The 22,418-nt window shown below is 44.8% G+C and overlaps 1 protein-coding gene across 1 annotated transcript; it reads left to right on the top strand.

Annotated features, from left to right (window-relative positions):
• The first annotated feature begins 5,998 nt into the window (after window positions 1-5,998).
• Window positions 5,999-20,488, top strand: ADSL (adenylosuccinate lyase). Its single transcript, XM_065742969.1, has 13 exons — window positions 5,999-6,176; window positions 8,651-8,854; window positions 10,011-10,055; window positions 10,594-10,673; window positions 12,675-12,846; window positions 13,012-13,058; window positions 13,453-13,543; window positions 14,362-14,431; window positions 15,402-15,549; window positions 17,048-17,138; window positions 17,636-17,725; window positions 19,872-20,048; window positions 20,345-20,488. Exons 1-13 carry the CDS (start codon window positions 6,021-6,023, stop codon window positions 20,429-20,431), a joined length of 1,458 nt encoding a protein of 485 aa, XP_065599041.1. The 5' UTR covers window positions 5,999-6,020; the 3' UTR covers window positions 20,432-20,488.
• The last annotated feature ends 1,930 nt before the right edge of the window (window positions 20,489-22,418 follow it).

The following is a 22,418-nucleotide window of genomic DNA, read 5'->3' as shown; positions in this document are numbered from 1 at the left end:
TAGCAAGAAGAGTCTCCTTGAGCATTAAATGCCTCCTCTTGAGTGTTAGTGTGCAGAGTTGCATTCACAGAACTCATTTCCCCTTTTCTTTTAAATTACTTGGTTTGTTGGTTGTTTTTTTTTAAACTGAGATAAAGTGGAAGCTTTTCCTGTTGCAGATGACACACAACCATAAGTGAACATTTTCTACACCATCTACTGTTGAGCAGTAAGAGCAGGTTGCACAGCTTGCTAGAAAAGCGATTTCTGTGGCATGGTTATGATATTATATGCTTTCTTTCCCCTCCCTCTCCCTGCCAGATATGGCTTACCCTTTCTATTTAAGGCACTGAGTGTGTTTTTTTGTTTCGTTTTGTTTTGTTTTGTTTTGGAGATGTGTGGAGAAGAAGCAAAATGAAGTGAAAATGCAAGCCAAGGTAGAACAGCCTTACTTTAGGGGGTAGCCTTACAACAGAGCTTTATAGTGAGTGTGCTGTATTCCAAAATATGTAAGCCAAAAACAAACAAAAAGCATTCATTTATGCAAAAAAAAAATTAAGAAGAAGTGTTGGAAGACTTCTTTAATATGTACCTTCTAAAGGTAGAGTAAGGTCTCACTGAGTGATACGTTATTGTGATACTTCTTGCTGGGTCAGTAGGGATGGGTTGGGGTATAAGCGCTTAATGTTTTCCTCATATGTTTTTACAAGCAGTAAGATACATGTGGTATTTATGAATGTGCCTTTGTGAGTATAGTGACTGTCTAACTGAGGAGAAGACTGCTTGGGCTGAAGGGGAGACAGTGGTCGGTTTAATCTTTCAAGAGGTCAGGTGTTGAGGTCCCAGCCCACTGGTCCCTTCGGGCAAGCAGCATCTTTGGGCTGGTCTCTACACTGCACATTACGTATTATTATGTGGTAGAGATCGGGGTGGGGGGTGAGAAGGGCCGTTGTGTGATGCACAGAAGCTGTTGGTAGTTTTAGGCTAGTCTGCCGTTGCGGGTTGAGTTTGTACATGTTTTATGTGGCTTCTCTTTATGTTGGTGTGCATGAGTGTGCGTGTGGGTGGCTTTATTTTTTGTAAGCACTGGAGAATTGAAACACAGTGATGTTTGAGACAAATTTATACATGTAGAGAAGTTGATGTTTCGTAGCTTCTGTTAAATAGTGGGTGCAGGCACACTTTTACCCTCTCTGTCCGTGTCCTGATAAGAGAAACAGGAGAATTTATTTTTTTTCGACCTGTCAACTTCCAGCACACTTAATGTTGCCATTTAAATGAACAGGGTATTACACAAGAAGAAAAAAGAGTTTTTGAAATGGTGAGGTAGAAGTGTTTAAAAGGAAAAAAAAAATTGAAGTAATTTTTTTGTTTCTTCGAAGCTGTTTGTAGCTAAACATGGGAATCTGCAGTGTCTCCTTCCGTTTGTTTTTTTCTGATAATTCACCTCTTTGTCCCATCCAAAATGAGGTGTACAAGATCAAGAGCTGTTGCCGTAGCCCCTCATAATTCCCACCCTGAAAAGAAACTCCAGTGGGATTCCTCAGCTCTATTCAGGAAGACAAAAGAGAGGAGAGACTCTGCAGTTTTCTTTGCTTCGCTCTCATTCCTCTCTAATGGCCTTGAAATGTATTATTATGCAAATGTGAATTTTGATACTGAACTTAAGAAGAGGTTGTTTGTTCTTTTTTCAAAAAAAAAAAAAAGGTCCCATATGTGGTCAGCATCGCTTCTTTATTTTGTAAGTGAATTGTAAACTATGCATTCTGCAAAGGGGGCGTAGGGGACAGAGATAGCTTTTGCTAAACTGTTGAGGAGTTTCTGTGTCCATGGTATATCCGTTACAGTTTGGGGGTGTGGGGAAGTGATGACTTAGAAATAAGGAGTTCATAAAACTTTTCCGGAATTTGGCAGCTGGACAGAGATTTGGAAAACCAAGGTAGAATGCAAAACAAAGAAAAAAAAAAGGTTTCACTCTAAACCTTCTGCAGGATTGTGAATTGTAGCCATGCAGTGTTAACCCAGGGCCAGTAGGGTGAATGGGACACCAGCTCTACCTGGGGAACAATCCACCACCTCCTGCGTTCTGGCCCCGGTCAAGCTCAGGAAACAGTGCCATAGGCACTGGCTCTTTTGGATTTACTACTTGCTTTCCATTACAGCAGCCTTGCACTCTCCCAGGAGAATCGGAACACAGCTGGTCTGTCTGTTTACACCCGCTTTTCCCTAAAATTTTCATGGCTGCTGCTTCTGGCACAGCTGGAATAGTGGCAGCACAGCTATGGACAAGACAGTGGAGGTGGTACTTCTTCCTAGTGCTCATCAAAGCATCTACCAGTGCTTTGTCTTCTGGTGTTACCGTGGGTGATTTAGCATTAATATTGGCATTAGATGAAGTTTTGGGGAATGTAGGCTGATGTGTAGACTAGGCTCTCTGTTTCAAAGAGAAGATCTCTATTAAGTAGTTGGTATCATCATGAGCAAATAAGGATTTACTTCCTCACATCTCCAACATTCAGTCGTCGTGAATTGCACATGTTCCATGAAGCTTGCTGAGCTTCTAGGAGCAGTCTTCTCAAAAAGAAAAATGTAGATCTCACTGCCCTCTTCATCATCTTGATAGGGACCCTTCGTTGACTTGACTTTCTCCTTAGTCCGTGGTACCGCAGTACCTACATTATTCTTGGCATTATCTTAGGTGTAATACCATTTACCGAGAGGTTATCCTGCCTGTATTCAGTGTTTTCATGCAGCAGTTTTATTTTTGTTGACGTTCACAGTACTGTAATGAGTAGTAGACTTGATGATCACTCTCGCATCTGTGCCTGCCTTGCAGATGTGATCTTATCAGGGTTCCTCTCTGTCAGATTGCCTTTAAAAACATGTATATGAAAAAAAGTGAAAAAGAATCTGGAGTTTAAACTCACAAAAATACCTCGTGGTACATTTCCCCTTGTCGTGTAACCATTCAAATCTTACCTTTTCTTCTAAGCTCAGTGGGATTTTATTTCCATCTGTTATCTCCTTTTTGGAAATATGTTTGGACTGTTGGTTTTGAGCACAAGACCAGAAGCCTGGAACTCCTGAACTGTAACATCGGCCCTTATTCTTCTCTCTTTGGCCATGGGCAAGTCAGTTAACTTCTTTGCCTTTGTTACTTCATTTGTAAAACAGGGGTGATAATAATACCTACCTACCTCACAGGGGCTTTGTGAGGATCAACTAGTACATGTTTGTGATGTGCTTTAAAGATTAAAAGCATGATAGAAGTATTGAGAGTTTTTACAGCAAGATAGTTCATTCTTTCTACTTTTTTTTTTTTTTTTTGCATGTGTGGAGGGAGAGAACCTATGACACTGTCTGTGATAAAGCCATTAGATGCTCACATCCTCAGTAACAGAAGTCAATGGAGGTTCAGTTACTTGTGCTCGTCCTCTCTTCATGCCAGTTTCCTCCTGCTGCTCTTGTAGGGTTATGCCAGTTTTGCTACAGGTCACACGTCTCTAGTTATACTTCTGGATAAACCTTTGAACTTGAAGTACTTGAGCTTGCTGCTTCTTTCACCAGATCTCCAGGTTGGAATCAGTTTGTGTACTTCTCCCTCCTTTTCAGTAGAGGTTTTGTTCATGTCATCATTCAAGTGGGCTCGTCTCTTGCTATTGTGAAGGGGAGGCCGTGGTCTGTGGTCAGAGAGAGGGGCTGTCACGTGGAGAGCCGTACCACCTTACGCTGCTCCATGAGCAGAGGGCAGCGTAGTTTCCCATTCCCTTCCCCAGATTGATGTATCAATGTTACCACTGAAACTTCAAGTAGTGTCTGTCTCGGCCGCAGCACCCAGAAGCCATCTGGTGCCAGTAGGAGCAGGATGGGAGGGAGCGGCCCTGGCACCACGTGGGCAGTGTGGCTGGGGCCTGCAGTGGTCAGGGAGCCTCATTTCTCTTCCTTCTCCAAGCACGTGGATGCGCAGTCTCTGGGATGTGCATTTGGGCCTTCGAGAGTCTGGCCTTTGACATGCCAAGCAGACGGTGTCTGTGAAACCCCTGTCTGACACTGCCTGGTTCTTTCTGTGCTGCGCTGCACCCCATGGCCTTAGGGCTGTCTCTCTCTTCTTGCAGTGTGCCATCCCCTCCATCTCTGCCAGTCCTTGAGGCAAAACGCAGTGCTTCTGCTGAGAAAGGGGCTGAAATGGCGTGCGTGCACCTGCAGGCTTTCCGTACACGTATCTTGTGTTCCTGTCGGGCACACACAGAGCATCTGCTCCGCAGTGCTGTTCCTTTCTCAGACAAAAAAAAAACAACAGAACAAACAGCAGCGCGGCTGCTGATGGCATCTGCCGTGTTTACTTTGAAACCAAGGTTAGCTACTTTCCCTGAAGAACCAAAAAGACCGCCCCTTCTAACAAATGAACCAAATGTAATCTTCCAGAAGGAGGGAGGGAGGAGGTGCAGTGGTGGGAGCGCTCTGATCTATCCTCGTCTCCGCTGCTCGGCTGGAGATGCGAAATGCTGCTTTCAGTTCCACAAACATAAGGGATTATGTTTACAAAGGTCAATGCCTTCTACCTGTTCAGGAAACTGGCTGACAGTGGGCATCAGGTGTCTGGAGAGCTCCTCGCTGTGGGCTAGCAGTGAGAGAAGGTGGGGCGAGGAGAGGAGTGGGAAATAGGTTCATTTCATCTGTCTTGTCAGCAAAGCAGTGCCGCCTTCCTCTCTTCAGGAAAAGGCAAAATGAAGGGAGGAGGCTGCAGAGCAGAAATCGGTGATGTCCCAACTGGCTGGATGAGAAAAGGCAGCTTTTCTACTTTGCACATAACTAGGTAACAGGAAGGTACAGCTCAGTCCTCTTGCCTGAAACACTGTCCCCCCAGCAGCAGACTTCGTAATAATAAAAATAGTGGCTGTGTATATTGATGCTATTTGCAAGTTACCTATAAGTGTTTTTGGTTGTGTTTTGAGGTCTTTGTTTTGTTTTGTTTTTCTTATACTTGAAACAGCTTCCTTTGCTCAGCTCTCACCGTCGCTCTGGTTCTCCTTTCCTCCCACGTGCAGTACTGAGAGCAGAGGCAGGGCAGGGCAGGGGGATGCGGCGGGGACGGGTGGCTCCACCCGCTCGCTCCCAGGCACCACACTTCTTTGCGAAGGGTTCTCCATGGACACAGAAACTCAGCACTTTAGCAGGTGCTCTTGTACGGCTGGCTGCCCCCCCCTTCTCCTCCTTTCCTATATTTTTATTTTACTTTTAGTATAGTGGTACTTAAAATCACTGGTTCACTTAATAAAAAAAAAAAAAAAGGAAAAAAAAAGAAAAGAAAAAAAGAAAAAAAAACAACAACAATAAAATGTTTAAACTCTACTAATGTACAAATAAGCTGAAATGTTGCATTTTATGTGTATTTTTGCCATAGCAGGTACTGTATTTCTCATGCTGGATTTAGAAAAAAAAAAAAAAAGGAAAAAAAAGGAAAAAAAAAGCAAAAGCAAACAAAAAGGGTGATGTTTTATTGGAGTGTGACAAGAGTAATAAGGAAATAAGTCGTCGTCATTTCATTGAAACTGAGAGATGGTGTAATACATATATAAGTTTTCTGAAGGTTTTTTTTTTGGGGGGGGGGGCTTTTAAACAGCTTTTTGTTTTGTTTTTATTTTGTTTTTTGTTTTGTTGGTTTTTTTTTGTTGTTTTTTTTTTTTTGAAAGATATGATTGTATTATGTGCAACTCAGTTGCTTACATTATAACTACAAAATATTTTTGGGTTCCTGGAAAAAAAAAAAAAAAGAAAGAAAAAAAGAAAAAAAAAAAAGAGAAAAAGACTAATAAATGTGTTTGGCTGCTAAGCATTTAATCCTCTGCCTTCCCGCGCGTTTTCTTTGCTTCCCGCGCCGCGGCCTCCGCCCCTCAGGGGGCGCTGTGCCCCTCCCGCTCTCCCCGCCCCGCGGCGCCGCGTTGTGGGCTGGGCCTCGTGGCGAGGCGGGGCCCCCTCCCTTTATCCCCCCGGCTGCCTGCGGCGCGCGGCCCCGCTCCCCCTTCCGCCGCGCCGCCGTCATGGCGACCCCCTGCGCCGAGGAGGACCCGCTGGCCCGCTACCGCTCCCCGCTGGTGTCGCGCTATGCCAGCGCCGAGATGGGCTTCAACTTCAGCGAGAGGAAGAAGTTCGGCACCTGGCGCCGCCTCTGGCTCTACCTCGCCCAGGCCGAGAAGGTAACGGTGCCGACACGCGGGGCGCGGCCGCCGGGGGCCGCGGTCCTGACCGGGAGCCGGAGCCGTCCTCCGGCCGCCCTTGGGGACGGGGCCGCGGCGTGCGGACCTCCCCGTCCAAAATAAATAAAAAGGTAACCGCTAAGAAAAACAGAGAGAAGGCTGCGAGGGAGCTGGTTGAAAGCAGAGTACCTCACGCGATGTACCTAACCGGAGGAACCAAGCTGCTGAAAGAACCGATGCGAGCTTGTTGGTGTCTGCTCCCAGGCCTTGGCAGCTTTGCCTCCCGCTGCCACCAGAGCTTTGCTCTCAGGAAGCTGAGGCAGACAGTGCAGTTTCTGGAGCACCCATGCCACTATTTTTATCTGTCTCCCCATTCCAGGGGAGTTTGTCTTCTGAAGTCAGTTCTGGCCAGAAGAATCCAGCTCCTCAGCACCTGTTAGCGCTGTCAGCGTGCAATAGATACAATCAGAAGTGGTTTCCTGAGGTTCATTATTAAAGATGTGTAGTATTTCTTTTTGCATATAGTAAAAATACTAATAACACGTTGGGCAACATTTACACCGGTAGTTATCTTCACTGTCCTTCAGGCCGCTTGTGCGCTGCCTCCTCACTCACCCCAGCAGCCTACATGAGGCTAAGAGCTAAAGCATGGGAGTCCATACCCGTCTCCAAACTTTAACTTTTTTTTGTCGTTTTTAATGTAAATTCATTTGCATTGTGATATTCTCACTAATGCTTCATTCTTTTTGAGCCTTGAGCTCTTTATCCAACAATAAGTTATTTGAAAGACAAGCAGAACATTCACAGAGCTCTTCTTTCCAGTAGACGTCCTGCAGCCTGAAGTGTTCTGCGCATGCGGAATCTCAGTGTTTTCTCTCAGAAGTATAAGCCCCTTTAGTTGGTCTCAATTTTTTTTTCTTTTTTTCCCCCAACAGTTTACTCCTCTGAGTATTTATTTTACATATTCTTTATCAGATGTGCAGCCCAGTGTTTTCATTCTGTTTGTCAGCCCTTGCTCTGGCAATAGGGGTGAGTGAATGATCAGAGCTGTTACAACAACACGTCAGTGTATTGGAACAGCCTCAGAGGAACTGTGTGTCAGAAGCACAGTGCAGACTTAGGGCACTTTGGAGAGACCCTATGTTCTCACTTGGGTACAGGGGGACAGATCTGAAGGACACCTGATTGCTTTCTCCTTGAGATACTGTCAATATTGGCAGAAGGTCATAGGGAGGAGACCTCACGTGATGTTTGTGGCCACGTGAGGACACTGCATTGGCACATACCTTGCATGTATTGATGCTGTGACAGAGATAGAATCCAATTCAGCTTTTCAGAACGGCTCATGATTGTGTGAACAAGGCAAGAGATTTTAGGGCACGAAGCTCTGTTGCCTGATGACTTGCCTATGAGCTTCCAGACAGTTATGATGTGTATCTGAGCACCTCAGAGGGAGCAGCCTGGAGCCAGGTGCTTCTCATTACTCATCTGGGCATTCATGCTTGTGTTATTACACTTGCAGCAAAGTATTCTGAGTTGTTTGGGTGCTAATTATCTGATGAGGACCCTGAAGACTTATCTGCTTCCCTTGCTATTTTCTCTAATTCCAAATTCCACCTGTGCAGGTTTTTAGTCAGTTTGACTTTGGAAACAGAACCAGCTTTTGAAATGCTTTCTATGATTAAAGCTTCCTGCTTGGAGAATTGCAATTACTGCTGTGCAAAATAGCAGTGTTTTAACATAGAAAAGGCAGCAGTGCTAAGTTCATGGTGAGACTTTAAAACTCACCATATTAGAAGGAGATATTTTTTTCATCTTAATTAGCTAGTGCAAGATTTATATCAGTATTTATAATATCTTACTGTTTTTAAAACAACTTCCAGGAAAAAAAGAAAAAAAAGTTTAGCAAATATTTTAAAACATGAGCTAGGAGTATTTGTCTGCTGCTTCCAGATCAGAGAATCGGTTTCCCCAGTTTCAGACTGGGATGAATTTTGGGGCTTTTGGAAAGGTGCAGACATCCTTTTTCCATATGTTCTGAGCAGTCGTTCTAAGCACATCATATATGCTTGCAGTTGTTTTGATCCACTTGTGGTCCAGAGTTCTTCCTGACACAAGCTATCTTGTGTCCTGGTGGTTGAACTGTTCTTTACCCAAATGGTGAATTTCATTAAAAGGAGTTAAAAGAGTGCTATTTTTGTCTCTCTTCTCCCTGCATGTCTAATTTTTGTAGTTGTCACAGGGATGTTCTGAGATTGAGCAAAGCGTGAAGCCCAAGGAGAGCATCTAAGCATGAGCAGTGCCCTATTGGAAGAGGTTTGAGAGCTCTAGAACGAAGCAGCATTTGCTCATGCAACTTTTTACTGTGCCCAGTTGCCATGCTTCCACAAGCTGTCACTCGGGAGTAAATTATTTAAACAGCTTCTGTGTCAAATTGGAGTTGCCCCTTAAAGAAGGTTCTTTCTCCTTGGCAGTCACTTGGGCTTCCCATCACAGATGAGCAGATAAAGGAGATGGAAGCGAATCTGGACAACATTGACTTCAAGATGGCAGCAGAAGAAGAGAAGAAGCTGCGCCATGATGTGATGGCACACGTTCACACCTTTGCCCAGTGCTGTCCCAAAGCAGCAGCCATCATTCACCTCGGAGCAACTTCCTGTTACGTAGGGGATAATACGGTAATATCATATTTTCATTTTCCTGCCTGCAGAGCTGAACAAGACAAAGATGTAGTTGCTCACTTAATAGTAATTTATAAATAAATAGCTCTTCGTTGACTATTATTTTATAAGCAAAATAATAGATATTTTTTCATACATTTTTATTAGTCTTCCTGTTGAACTTGATTACCCTTTTCCCTGGGTACCCTAGGAAGACTAGCTTCTCCTGTGGCTTCTCTCTTTTGATATGAAGCAAGATCTGTCTGCAAATTTACTGTTCCCTGAGCTCTGTTTGCATGTTAAACATTCAAGGAGATAAGGTATTCACAATCATAAGAGTGAAAGAGTGTGCACACGAGTGAACTGTCAGTTGCGCCAACGAGAGTTCACTGGCCTACAAAGTCAGTCAGCTTCTGATGTGCACACCCATGAGTTGCTTGGGACATTTGCATCGATTCATGTAGATAAAGCTTTGCAATAGAATGCATAAACGTGCTGAATAAAGAAGAAAGTGCCCCCGTTCTCAGAACTACCAAATGTCCATGACAAACCTGTTTGAACCTGAGTCCAAACTGAAACTTCTGCATACTGCCATTCCCTGTTATCCAAGTCTCTGCATCTTGCTATCCTCTTTTGTCCTACAAATGCCAGTCATGCTGCCGTGTGATTATTTGTACCTCACTCTTGCAAACCTTTTTGGCTTTTAGCTAGTAGCACCTTCCCTAGGTTGTTTGGCACCTGTCTGTATTTGAGTCTGAAAAGAGGAAAGGCAGGACTGATGCATGATCAGACCTCTTACTCTTCTGCTGCCCTTAGCCTACAGCGCCTCTATTTTCTGCCTCGATTCAATGATTTAATCTGTCACAGGCATCACGAGCATCTCCAAATAACCATTTATGCTCAGTTAGTGAATACAGGTCTCATACTGCCCAGTGTGACTAGCTATGGCTAGTATAGAGGAAGTGATGATGGATCGAGCATTTTTGTCACAAACAAGTCCCTTGCTGTGTTCAGGCACAGGAGTGAGAGCGATGCTTTGTTCTAAGAAGAGTCTTTCTGAGCAGGCATATTTTGATCATGTTTCCTCACTGAGTGAATTCATTATGCCTGCTCCTTCGGACTGAATGGCTGGTTGTCAAGCATGGCCCAAATTTCCTTTCTTTGCTTCTTTCAGGATCTGATTGTTCTCCGTGATGGGTTTAACTTGCTGCTTCCCAAGGTGAGAAGGTGATTATGGAGCGTCTCAGAAGTGGGCAGCACTGATATTCTGTGGATAGCATGCATTTAGCCTGGATTTTCTTAGGCCCTGTGGGGAAGCTAGGAGGAGCTGGCTGCTTGGGTTATCCTCGAGCAAGTGAACAGTTATCTTCCTTTTCTTTATCAAGTCCTTCTGCAAAGCTTCTTTGCTCATCGTGGGAATTTCTGACCAATTCTGGGAATGAAGAAAGTACTCAGGGGTAAACCAGCTGCAGGCTTGGGTTGGGTATGAGGACTGGACAAGCTTCAGCTAACAGCCAGCTGCTTACATCATCCCATGCTTGAGTTTCTTAGCAAGTAAAAACTGTGTGTGTGCCCTGAAAATATGAAGCACTCCATCTTCTACAGTTAGACAGAGGTATTTGATGACTGTATGCTTGTTTCCGTCCCCTTTTTTTCACACTGTTGTGCTTGAGCATGCCAGCTTTTGCTCTTTTTCCCCCCCCGCCATCCCATCCCTTCCTCATTCCACATCTTTTCCATCCCCCTGCATCCACCAGCTCGCGAGGGTGATCAGCCGACTGGCCGACTTTGCTGAGACGCACGCTGACCTGCCTACCTTGGGCTTCACTCACTACCAGTAAGTAGCCATCAGCCTTTGCTTTCATTTGTTTGGCTGTGCCCTGGATAAACTGACCTGCTACTACTGTTTCCTTCCCCCTTCCTTTTGCTATCTCTGACCTGGCACAGTTGGCGCTGCTGGACATCATTAAGACATTGCTGGTGGTTCAGGAGAGGAATATGTGCCTATTTCCAGCCTCGCCTCAGGAAACTGGACTTTTTCTTTGGATACTGTCAGCAGTTGTTTTAACAGAGCCTCATAAGGAACTTGCTGGCATAGGTACATAACTTCTGAGTTGTTTCAGACAGTGTGATTTTGAATTGCATTAAGGCTGTCAGGTATTCTTAATGCTTGTTTTCCCATCTGCTGTATTCCACTGCAGCTTAGAAAGGTTTGTTACTGGCAGGAAACCACAGCTATTCAGTCTGCTAAAGCTTTCTTCTCAATTGATGACTGCATGGGCTCTCTTTTCATACATCCATTTGTGGATCCCTATAGGGGAAAAAAACAAAACAAAACAGGAAGAGTTTCTCATTTAACAGATTTAACAGGACAATGGCATTTTCTGTCTCTGGAAAATTGCATTTTTTGTTCAGTACTGCTGGAGCTACTGCTTGCAGTCAAAACGCTGCAAGATTTGGACTGGTCTGTAGCTGGAGAAGGTCATTAATCCGCTACTTCATTCAGATTGCTTGCTTTCAGAGACTGTAAACTGTAAGCTTCAGTTTGTGCCAGGGGAAATTCAGACTGGGTGTTAGGAAATACTTCTCCGAAAGCGTGGTCAGGTGCTGGAATGGGCTGCCCAGGGGGGTGGTGGAGTCACCAACCCTGGTGCTGTTTAAAGAACGTTTCGACATTGTGTTGAGGGACGTGGTTTAGAGAGAGCTATTGGTGACAGGTGGGCAGTTGGATCTTGTAGGTCTTTTCCAACCATGGTGATTCTATGGTTTCCTATCCTGATGATGTGGATCAGCAGGCACAAGAAAATTAAGCACAGGTCATGTCAGAATCAATGTCTGTCACTGTAAAATTACTACTGAAGGAGAGTGGGAGCATCAGGTCTGGTCTCTTGATTTTGCTGTATGTGCTGTGTTGTTCAGTCAGCTTCAGTCCTTGGCCCCTCTATGTCAAAAGATTTTTAGAGAAGTACTCTCTGGTCTTTGTTTCATTCTGAATCATAGGAAGAGTGCAAAGGAGTAATCAAGAAGTAATATGGAAGGCATGTCCTACTAGTGAAGACCATATTGATAGGCAACAAGTGCCTAAACTTTTTCAGTCCTGTGTCAGCAGGGCCCCCTGACTCATTTAGGATCAGGTCCACGTTTTCCCTAGCAGTTTTTCCCTAGCTTCTCTTGCTGCTTATGTACTTGCAGAGATCTTTCTTGTCACCTTTCATATCCCACGGCAGATTAAACTCCAGGTAAGCTTTGCTTTCCTACCATCATCCCTGTTTTTAATCTCTGTATTCCTCCTGGGTTGCCCATCCCCACTTCCACACCTTTCTGTGCCTGAGATTAATCGGAGCACTTTGCTCGTCTGTGAAGTCTTTTTAAAACAGTAGAGGTCCTCTGTGTCCTTGACATCAGAGCGACTAGGGTGTGCAGCAGTGGTACTGCACTCACTGTGCCTTCCTCCCCTCTCCCTGCTTTCTCCTGCCTGGCTGGGCCCCTAGAGGGTGCTATCTGCAGGCAGAACCTCTCCCACCGAGTTGGCTGCTGGATCCCAGGAGTTGAGGCTGAATATAAGCAGAAATAAGGAGCCTGGGAGTGGATCCATCACCTCATGTTATTTATCAGCTGCTGATGCTTTTCCATTTGACAGAGTTCTGGAAAAAGGCCATCAGTAATTTTTTTTTTCTGGAAAGAGCAGTCTTATTGTCTAGTAAGATGTACTAGTGATAGCTATGTGTCAGATGTCTTTAACTGCTGCTCCGATGAGAGAGGATCAGCTAAGGGTGGTCTTTTTGGAGTTACTGTATAAATCACCAAGGAGTTGTGTTCTGTTCTCCGTTGTTTTCAGACCTGCACAACTCACCACTGTGGGGAAACGCTGCTGCTTGTGGATCCAGGACTTGTGCATGGACCTGCAGAACCTAGAGCGGGCTCGGGATGACCTACGCTTTCGGGGTGTGAAAGGCACCACTGGCACTCAAGCCAGCTTCCTGCAGCTCTTTGAGGGAGACCACAGCAAAGTAAGTCAGTCAAGCCAGAGAGCAGACTTTCAACCGTGAAATATTCTCCTACCTGGAATGCTTTTCGCTCTAGTGGTGTGTGGAGATTCTGGCATCAAATGCTTCTTGGGTCGTTATATGCTGAGGTTCTTTTTGTTTTGTTTTTGGTTTTTTTGTCCCTCTGAGGTTGAAGAGCTGGACAGATTAGTGACTGCAAAGGCAGGATTTAAGCGGTATGTAACAAGAATGCTTAGTAACCTAAATTTGACGTTAACAAAGTCTGACTCTTGCTGTCCGTGTTGGCTCTGATTCCACTCACTGCCAAATTGACATCTGTGCCGCTGTTGATTTCTGCCTTCCTTTGTGGCCTTTCATTCCCACTTGCAGCTCTCTGGTGGAGACTCCATCTCCTAACCAGGGCACTTCTTTAAAGCACAGCTATCCCCTTTTCCTCTGCCTCACTCTCTCTCCTTGTGCATGCTGCCCAAAGAGCTGACAGCCTGAATCCAAACTCATAATCAGTGCAAAACGATTGTCATCTACTTAAAGAGCTGTTGTCACACCTTGCTCGCAGTCTTCTCATCCAATTTAGTGTCTGGAGCATTCCACTTCTGTGCTTGTTTCTAGGTCTTACATGGTCACAGGGCAGACCTATAGTCGCAAGGTGGATATTGAAGTCCTCTCTGTACTGGCCAGTCTGGGGGCATCTGTTCACAAGGTGAGCAACCTGTGTGTATACAGCAGGAGGAAGGACAAGAGAAGGTGCTCGGTGCTCCTGGTGCTGACTGCTTTTCTTGGGAAATAATAATTGGTGTTTGTGGTTCAGTTCCTCTTTGGGATCATGTAAATCACCATTGAGTACATGCTCAGGCATCAGATATCAAAGATATTAAGACCAGTGGTGGGGAGAAAACACAAAAAAAACCCACACCAAAACAATTTTAATGAGAAGATTCTGGGATGTGTGAATAAGTCTTGCACCAGGCATTAGTCTAATCTACTCTGCTTGGATCAGTTTAGCACAAACATCTTTCCCAGTGCATATGAGGTTTTTTAATTCCACCATTTCCTCCCCCTCAGTTGCATCTCTGATAATAGTGTTATTCTGGCCGTCCTTGTGGATTTTTTTTCATTGTTTTATCTCTGTTCCTTGTCCTTTTCATGGACTGAAGTGATCTGTGGTGTTCTGGTTTAGTTCTACAAACCAGCTGGTTCACGGAGCACTCATTATCTGTATTTGCAAATCGCTGTACTTCTGTTATGCTTTGTCAGTGTTTCTTCCCAATATCTTTACCATTCCATGCAAACATTGGCCCTGCTTGGGGTTGTGTTGTATTCTGATGGGATGGGCAGACTTTTTTGCTGATGCTTTCTTGACTTTCGGGATTTCTAGGTCAGGAAGCATGATTGTAGTGGCAATTTTTCACTGTATCACGACTTCTCATCTTGGATGCAAGTGGAAACAATTCTGCATGAGCACTGACAGGAGAAGTGTTGGTTTGGTTCTGTTTGTTAATGTCTTGCACTTTTTTCTAGATTTGTACTGACATTCGTCTCTTGGCCAACCTGAAGGAGATAGAAGAGCCTTTTGAGAAAGACCAGATTGGTAAGGGGTGGGTGACGTTTCTTGGGCCATGTGTGGACCTTTCCATTTATGTTGATGCAGCCTCTTAGGTAAACTCAGAAATGTCACTAACAGAAGTTGTTTTAAATTAACTGGGGTGTAAAGTTTTTAGTGTATTGAAGTATTTATAAAACAAAACAAACAGAAAAAAAAAAACAACCAAAGGTTTCTGGACATTCATTAATTTGATTTTAATGTTTGTATTCTTCTCTTCCTGGGTTTCTGGAAGAGAAGAAGCAGTCATTTATTCTTTATTGCCCACAGAAGACAACTCGGATCTGAGGAGAATTCAGTGTTCCCCATTCCTCATGAAGCTAACCAGAACTGTAGGTTTTCATCTTGACTCAGCACGTTTTGTTGTCTGTTTGTGCATAGACAACTTTGAAACAATAAAACCCTTTCCAGAAAAGATACCAGTGATGTTTGGAGAGGAAAAAAAAGGAACAATTTTGTTAGCTCTTGGCTAGGAGAAAGCTCAGGCAACTGGAATGGTTTAATAGGATTGAGTCAGCAGTTTAAACCTTAGCTCTATCTGTTATTTGAACCATTCTGCATTTGATACTTGGTTTCCACATTCATTTCACTGGAGCAAAAGGCATCAGTGTAACTCTGACTGCAGAGGACAATGCTCTCATCAACCTGGAGAGGTGGTGCTAAGTACTGTGCTAAAAATGAAGTCCATCTGTTCCTTTTATGTGGTAGTGCTTCTGCTGTTCTGTAGAATGGCAAAATGTCTTCTCGTTATTTTTTTTCCCACATTTAGATGTTTCTAATCTGAAGAAGTGTGATGCTGTCGATTTCTTTATTGCATTTTGTCCTCAGGAAACCATCGTGTTTTGAGGCTTTAGCACGTTAGGAGCCATTTTTTGGCTCTTTTTGGGGGCAGGACCTGCATCTTCCTGAGTGCACTATCTCTTCTGCCCCATTCCCATCACTCTGTCTCCTCTCACAGGTTCCAGTGCCATGCCTTACAAGAGGAATCCTATGCGCTCAGAGCGGTGCTGCAGCCTGGCTCGACACCTGATGACTCTGGTCCTGGATCCCCTCCAAACAGCTTCTGTGCAGTGGTTTGAGAGAACATTGGATGACAGTGCTAACAGGTTTGTTTACATCGTGCAGTGCAGCAGTTTTAGAATATCTTGTGCAGGAAGGTGCTTTGATGTGTTTGGAATGGACTGTTTTCACACTAAAACCACAGGTTACCACCTTGACGAAAAGCAGACTTGATAAAATCTAGAGACTACAAACTGGTGTTCTCTCGAAGGTCAGATGGAAATTGTTAGTTTTCTTTAACAGTCAAGATCTTTTTGCAAAATGATCCAACAGAGAGAAGAGGGCTGCAGATAACACAGGTGATTAACTGATGTAGTAGTTTTCTGCTTTAGGAACATACTGTTACCGTCTCACAAAGCAAATTAGCTTTCATTCCTGTTTTGAACACAGCTTTGACCCCACTCTTTTTCACTCATAAGGTTGAATAATGCAACAGTTAATCTGTAATCCCTTCACCCTCTAACTAATCTAAAGAAACCCATTTTCATCTCTTTGTAAAGTGGTGTTCTTTAAAAGAAGTAATTTAGGTCCTAAAGGAAGAGCACAAACCATTATTAAGCAGTCTTATGAAAACCTGTGCAGATCTTTTAGCAAAGTTTGCTGAGCAGTGTTTTTGTTTTCTGATCCTATTTTGAGATGAGCCAAAGTTTTCTTATATGGGTTGATAGTGATAGAACACGAGGGAACGGTTTTAAAGCAAGATGGGAGATGTAGGTTAGATATTAGGAGGAAGTTTTTCACTCAGAGGATGGTAACACACTGCAACAGGTTACCCAGAGAGGTTGTGGATGCCCCATGCCTGGAGGCATTCAAGGCCAGGCTGGATGTGGCTCTGGGCAGCCTGGTCTAGGGTTGGTGACACTGCCCTGGCAGGGGGGTTGAAACTAGATGATCTTTGAGTTCCTTTTCAACACAGGAACCATTCTGTGATTCTGTGATCCATAATTAAGTAAACAGTAGCAATTGCATTCAGTTCATCCACCTAGCAGTTAGTAGTAAATTTGCATAAAGCTCATACTTACCTTTGATATTTCAAATTAGACTTCTTCATTTGAATGTTTTAGTGTAAAAGTAGTCTTTTGCTGTAAAATCTGACCTTCCCAATTCCTAAGATACAGGGCACAGTGTTTTGGCTAGCAACTGGTATACGCTTTGCTTCTGAGGGTGTTATTCTAACAAAATGACTGCATAAACATTTGTGAAAGAATGAAATGTATTTTTTCTAAGAGGACTTGACTCCACAGCTGCTAATATTACCTGTCTTGCTAAGGAAAGAGCTGCACAGACAGCGTAAAACAGAACATTTAAGAAGTTGGATGCTGGTTGCTGCGGTGCTTTCATTTCCCAGTAGCTGCCAAGGGCAGACATAATACTGGAATGTTCCCTATTTTACTTTCACTACATCTAATATAAAGAGTCATTTGTCCATTCCATACTCCATATAGAAAACTCTGTGCCTTGGACTTTTGTTGAGAGCTGAACTTGTGTTTGACTTGAACATGGCCTTTATTGCTAACTGTGGCCCTGGGTACCTGTGTTCCATAGGCGTGTGTGCCTGGCTGAGGCTTTTCTCACAGCTGATATCATCCTGAGCACGCTGCAGAACATCTCCGAGGGACTCGTTGTATATCCAAAGGTAAATCATTAGATAGCTATGCCAAAAAGGGTGGGGGAAAGAATAGTAAATCTTCCCAAAGGTTGTATTTCTGTCTCTTTGTTGGAGCAGTTCCCGAGTTTTGCTTTGTGTTCTCACTGCTTGCAGCACTGACACACAGTGGCACTTGTCATAGCCAAACTTTTTAAAAGGGGCACTTCTATCTGAACTGCTCAATGAACCTGTAGAATTTGCCATCAAAAGTTTCTGTCAAGGCAGATGTTATACAGCCCTGTAAATTACCCACAGGTCTAAAATAAAACCAACAGCAAAGCAACAACCTCATTGTACATCTTTTCCACGGTGACATCCCAGACAAAGTTTAGCCCCAAGCTATTAGCTCTGTCTGTACCTGGATTTCCAGAGCTGAATTCAAAAAGAGAAATCATCTATCCTGGGGATTCAAAGGGAGCGGCAAACCTAACCAGGAGTCCCAGCTTCCTACAGAATTCCTGTAATGCTGCTTTCTTTGTTTGAAGGTGATTGACAGGAGGATCCGGCAGGAGCTGCCATTCATGGCCACAGAGAACATCATCATGGCCATGGTGAAAGCAGGGGGCAATCGTCAGGTACGAGTGAATTCAGAAGTACCTTTGTTCACTATCTGGTGTCTCACTCTTAAGAAACAAAAGTTGCTCTTTTTTTTTTTTGTTGTGCTGAATACCTCACCTTTGTCTGTTCTCCACTTATTCCCACAGAGTTATTAATTTTCCACTTGTGCTGCAAAGCCAGACTGAGCTCTCTGAGGAGCGAGCAGTTGTAGAGGTCCTTGTTTACTGTTAGGAACAGTGTGTGTTTGAGCTAATCTGGCTGGCTGTGCTGGAGGGGAGAGAAACCTATTTATTTTTATTACATGAGGTGCAAGTAGGTGCTTTCCCTCTGTAAACGTTTGAGGGAACTCGGAATGCAGGCCAGGCTTCTTCAGATGGAACATTCTGGCAGTTGGGTACCTTTGTGAATTAAAGGAATGAATCAGTGTCGTTAATGGCAAAGCAAGTAAGACTGAGCCATCCGTTCTTGCGTCACACTTCCTTAGTTCAGTACAGTGCCCCTTATTGCTTTTATTGTTTATGGTCCTTCATCCAGTTTTCTGTGTCCAAGCAAATTGAAATCAAATGTTTTTCTTAGCAAATAGGTTCAGACACAGGTTACATTTCCTTATCATTTGATTTCAAAGTTCAGTTTAAACACTGGTAATGAAATCTACATCCTACAGAGGTAACTTGTTTTCTCTCACCGTTAGGCTATGATGTTTCCCTCAATAATTGTTTCCCTTAAAAGATGAAGTTCTAACTTGCAATATAGTATCAGCAGAAAGGTTTCCTAGAAGCTTTGAGTTGCATCTGTGGTTCTAGTTCTCTGGAGTGCTTCTGGTGGCTCACTGGGTCAGGAAACATCTTTTTTTCTGTCTTTGTGCCTGTGATGTTTGTCACTGTGTCAGTCAGTAAGCTTCCTAACTAAACACATTAAGGTTCGTGTTCTGTGTTAAAGTTTCCTTATCTTTTCCAGCTGATGCTTTCTAAAGTATCCTGTATTTACCTAAATAATCTAATTAGATTAGGGTAGACTGAAAAGCTAATTTCATTTGTGTTTGTTATTGGCTTACCTTCTTTCTGGTGCTCTTTAATTACAAATCTTTAGAGTTGAGTACACTTATAAAAGCTGTTCTTATTCACAATGTGTTCCGTTTTCATGTGCTGAGAACTCTGTAACAGTAAATTTTCTGGAGACAAATCTGAGGTTTTCCTACCTCACAACGTAATAACTCACTTGCCTTCCTCACCACTGAACAGCTCACTCCCCCTAAACATCCTAAACAGCTCTGAAGCATGTCAGTGCTGAAGCAGATGGCCTTTGAGTAGAGGAAAAGGAGATCCTTTTCCTTCTAAGGAAAATTAGCTCAGGGATAATAAGTTTGAGAAGATTCCTGTTTGGCTATAAATACAATCATTTAAATATTTTAGCACCATCATGGCAGCTTCTGATCTTGTGGGTGGGTGGTCCTCAGTCATATTTGGGTTCCCTTGTTTTTACAGATTGATTTCACAGGAAGTCAAAGGTAGAGGAAATCTTTCAGAAAAACTAAGAGTTTTGTCAGTCTTAGTTCCATATGAGGATTCTCTAGCAAAGAATGTCTTAAGGCCCTCAGATCTGTGTGCTGTTTTCCCTTTAGTCTGTTTGTCCTCTTGTAAGCTGTGGTTTACATAGTTCACCGCTGGTTAAGTCGGACAGCTTCTCCTCTTTTTTGTTTTCCAAGTTTGTAGATTGTTATTCTCCCAAGATGTTCCATGCAGGGGATGATTGTGAAAACTATTGTAGTTAACAGAATATTTTGGTAACGGCTGTTAGAGTCTGTCTTTGGAAAAACTGCAGATGGGAAATGGAACAAATGGAGAGAAAAAAATCCATTGTGAATCCTAAGAGTGTTTGGAGAGTTTGAGGAAGTGTGAAGGATTCTGCTGCTGTAAGTCTGTGCTATAATTGAACAAGAAACAAGCATGTCATTCAGACTTCTTTAGGCTCAAAGAGCAGAGGTGTAGAAGGATCAGGAATACCTTGTTTTCCTACAGTGACATGAGATGCTACAGTCCAAGCTGTCTTATTCATGTGCTGTCCAGTATGCTTTATTGTTACCCCTCCTGCACAAGTAGGATAAATTTGTGAGTGAGTAACAGCAGGCTGAATGTTTTTTTTTCCCTCCTCTTCCCCCTGCAGGATTGCCATGAGAAGATCCGTGTTCTCTCCCAGCAAGCAGCTGCTGTTGTGAAACAGGAGGGAGGTGATAATGACTTCATTGCCCGTGTCTGTGCTGATCCTTACTTCAGCCCCATCCATAATCACCTTGACAGCCTTTTGGATCCTTCCTCCTTCACTGGACGTGCTCCTCAGCAGGTAAGGAGGCTGTGGGTCTTAGGTGTTGATACACAATTTTTTTAATCCTGCATCCTGCATACCAGAGTGGAACTGATATTTCATTCCTCTGTTCCTACTACTGTGGCAGGCACAATCTTACTTTGTTTTGATTTGACTGCCTTGTCTTTCTGCCCTGTGGGCATTTTATCCTGGGTATATCTGACTGCTCAACACGTCTGTGAAACAGACCCCAGTGAGGCTAGCAGCACTGAATAGGGAAAAGAAGGGAACATCTAGCTTCTGCTAACTTTATTTTTCCCCTCTTTCTTGAACAGGTGGCAAAGTTCCTGAAGGAGGAGGTTCGACCAGCACTGATTCCATACCAAAGCAAGATGGGGGGGAAAATGGAGCTGACACTTTAGGCATATTCAGCAAAGGCCTCTGGCTACAGGAAAATAATAAAAGCCTTATTGAACCAAGTCTGTTTACACTGTCACGTTTCGTTGCCTACAGTATGTTTAACCCTCAGAGCTTACGCCACTTTGATTCCAGATGGGCTTTTCACTTCTTTGCCCACTGTTTAATCAAGCCCCCATCTATTGTGGGCGGAGTTACTGAGAAATGCTCGATGGTGGCAGGGTGGCTTTATCACCACGCCTTTCACTGACCCGTTACAGAGCACTGCCAGCTGTTTAAAGAGCAGTGGCTGGTGCTGCCTGACATTCATGTGTGGTTTACTGGAGAGCCATGGGTAAGGGGAGCTGAGCCCATTCCCTTCTTGTTCATCTGCTCTCAAGCTTTTTCTCCACAGGTAGCTCAAATGATTTTAAGAGGCTGTCCTCGCTTTCAGAGCACTGTAATTTGGGGAGCAATTGGGCAAAAAAGATTTGAAAGGGGAGGGGCTGTGAAGCTTCTGACTGGTGGTCTTTCAGTGCTTTCTAGCTGTTTTAATACTGTACCTTCTGACAAGCTTGCTTACAGATGATTTACTTTTCCAGACCCTTGACTTCAGATGCTTGCTACTGAACTCTGTGCAGACTGTGGGCATGTACAAATCATTCTCTACTGCAATTAAGTTTTATCTGATAAGAAAACTTAAAACTGTAGGAATTCACTGAATACCAGAGAAATTGAAAAGGTCTTTGGTCTTATTGCTGACCTCAATATTCTGCTTATAGCATCTGTGCTTTACTGGGCATTCAGTAAACCAAGCTCGTCTCCTGACTTTGACTGGAATGATTTCCTTACCTCTTCTTCCCTAAAAGCTCCTTCTTACATCTGTTATTTTTTAGGGTTCTCGGAGATGCTGTGTTAAGTGTTAGTAGATTCTGCTTGTAATGTGATGGCTTAAGGAAATTAAGGAAAAGAATAAACTGAAAGAAACCATGTGCTCTCCTTGGGGCCATAACGGCTTGAAGAGGACTTCAGGCTGCAGTAACATGTTGTAAAGAGACTCAGCTGTATATAAAGTGGGGAAGTGGGAAGCTTCAGGCTGTGATCGCCTCTCACCCAGCTGCCTCTCCTCTAAGGCATAAGTGCCGGTTAAGTTTTACGGCGCCTGGAATATTTTGCCAGTTTGTGCTATTAAAATTTAATGAGCCATCTGTTTGGAAGGGGTAACTTCAATTGAACTCCGTATCCTGTCCTGCAGCGAAAGCAGGTGGGAGGGGCGGTCCCTCTGTGCTCAGCCCTCCTGAGGCCCCACCTGCAGTGCTGCGTCCAGACCTGGGGCTCAGCACCAGAACGACACGGAGCTGCTGGAGTGGGTCCAGGGGGGGCCATGATGCTCAGAGAGCTGGAGCTCCTCTCCTATGAGGTCAGGCTGAGGGAACTGGGTTCCCGCGCACTGCCTACAGCTCCCAGCGCGCCCCGCGCCGCCGCCCGGATGCCGCGCATGCGCGCAGCGCCGCCCTCCGGAGCGGCGTGTGGGGCTGGCGGCGCGGCGCCGGGTCCCGTCCCGCCGCGTGAAGGAGAGCGGAGCGGCGCGGCGGTCGAGAGGGCGCCGACGGGAGCAGGTGAGCGCCGGGCGGGACGGGCTGCGGGTCGTGCCGCGGGGCTGCCGGCCGCGCCTCGCCCCTCCGGAGCGGCCTCGCTGCCCCACCGCACCTGCCGCTGTTTGGCGGGATGGCGGCCCGGCCGGCTCCCGTCAGGCGCGCGTGGCGCGGAGACGGAAACGCGGCGGTGCCCACGGGGAGGAGGGAGCGGGCAGCGCTTCTGCGGGCCCTGCCGGCTTCGGCTGCGTGACGTGCTGGGCAGAGCCGCGACGAGAGGCGGGAGCGGCAGCGGCGGGAGCGCCTGGCCCAAGGGGAGGTGTCCCTGCACGTAGCGGGGGGTGGAACTGGGGGATCTTCAGGGTCCCTTCCGACCCAAAGCATTCAGTGATTCTGAACGTCAGAGGGGAGCGCTGCT

The sequence above is a fragment of the Cyrtonyx montezumae genome, unplaced genomic scaffold (assembly GCF_038088225.1).
Source record: "Cyrtonyx montezumae isolate F1298 unplaced genomic scaffold, pur_monq_1.0 scaffold_3, whole genome shotgun sequence".
In the NCBI taxonomy this organism is placed as follows: Eukaryota; Metazoa; Chordata; class Aves; order Galliformes; family Odontophoridae; genus Cyrtonyx; species Cyrtonyx montezumae.
The sequence above is the reverse complement of the archived record's forward strand: the minus strand, read 5'-3'. Positions and strand labels throughout refer to the sequence as shown.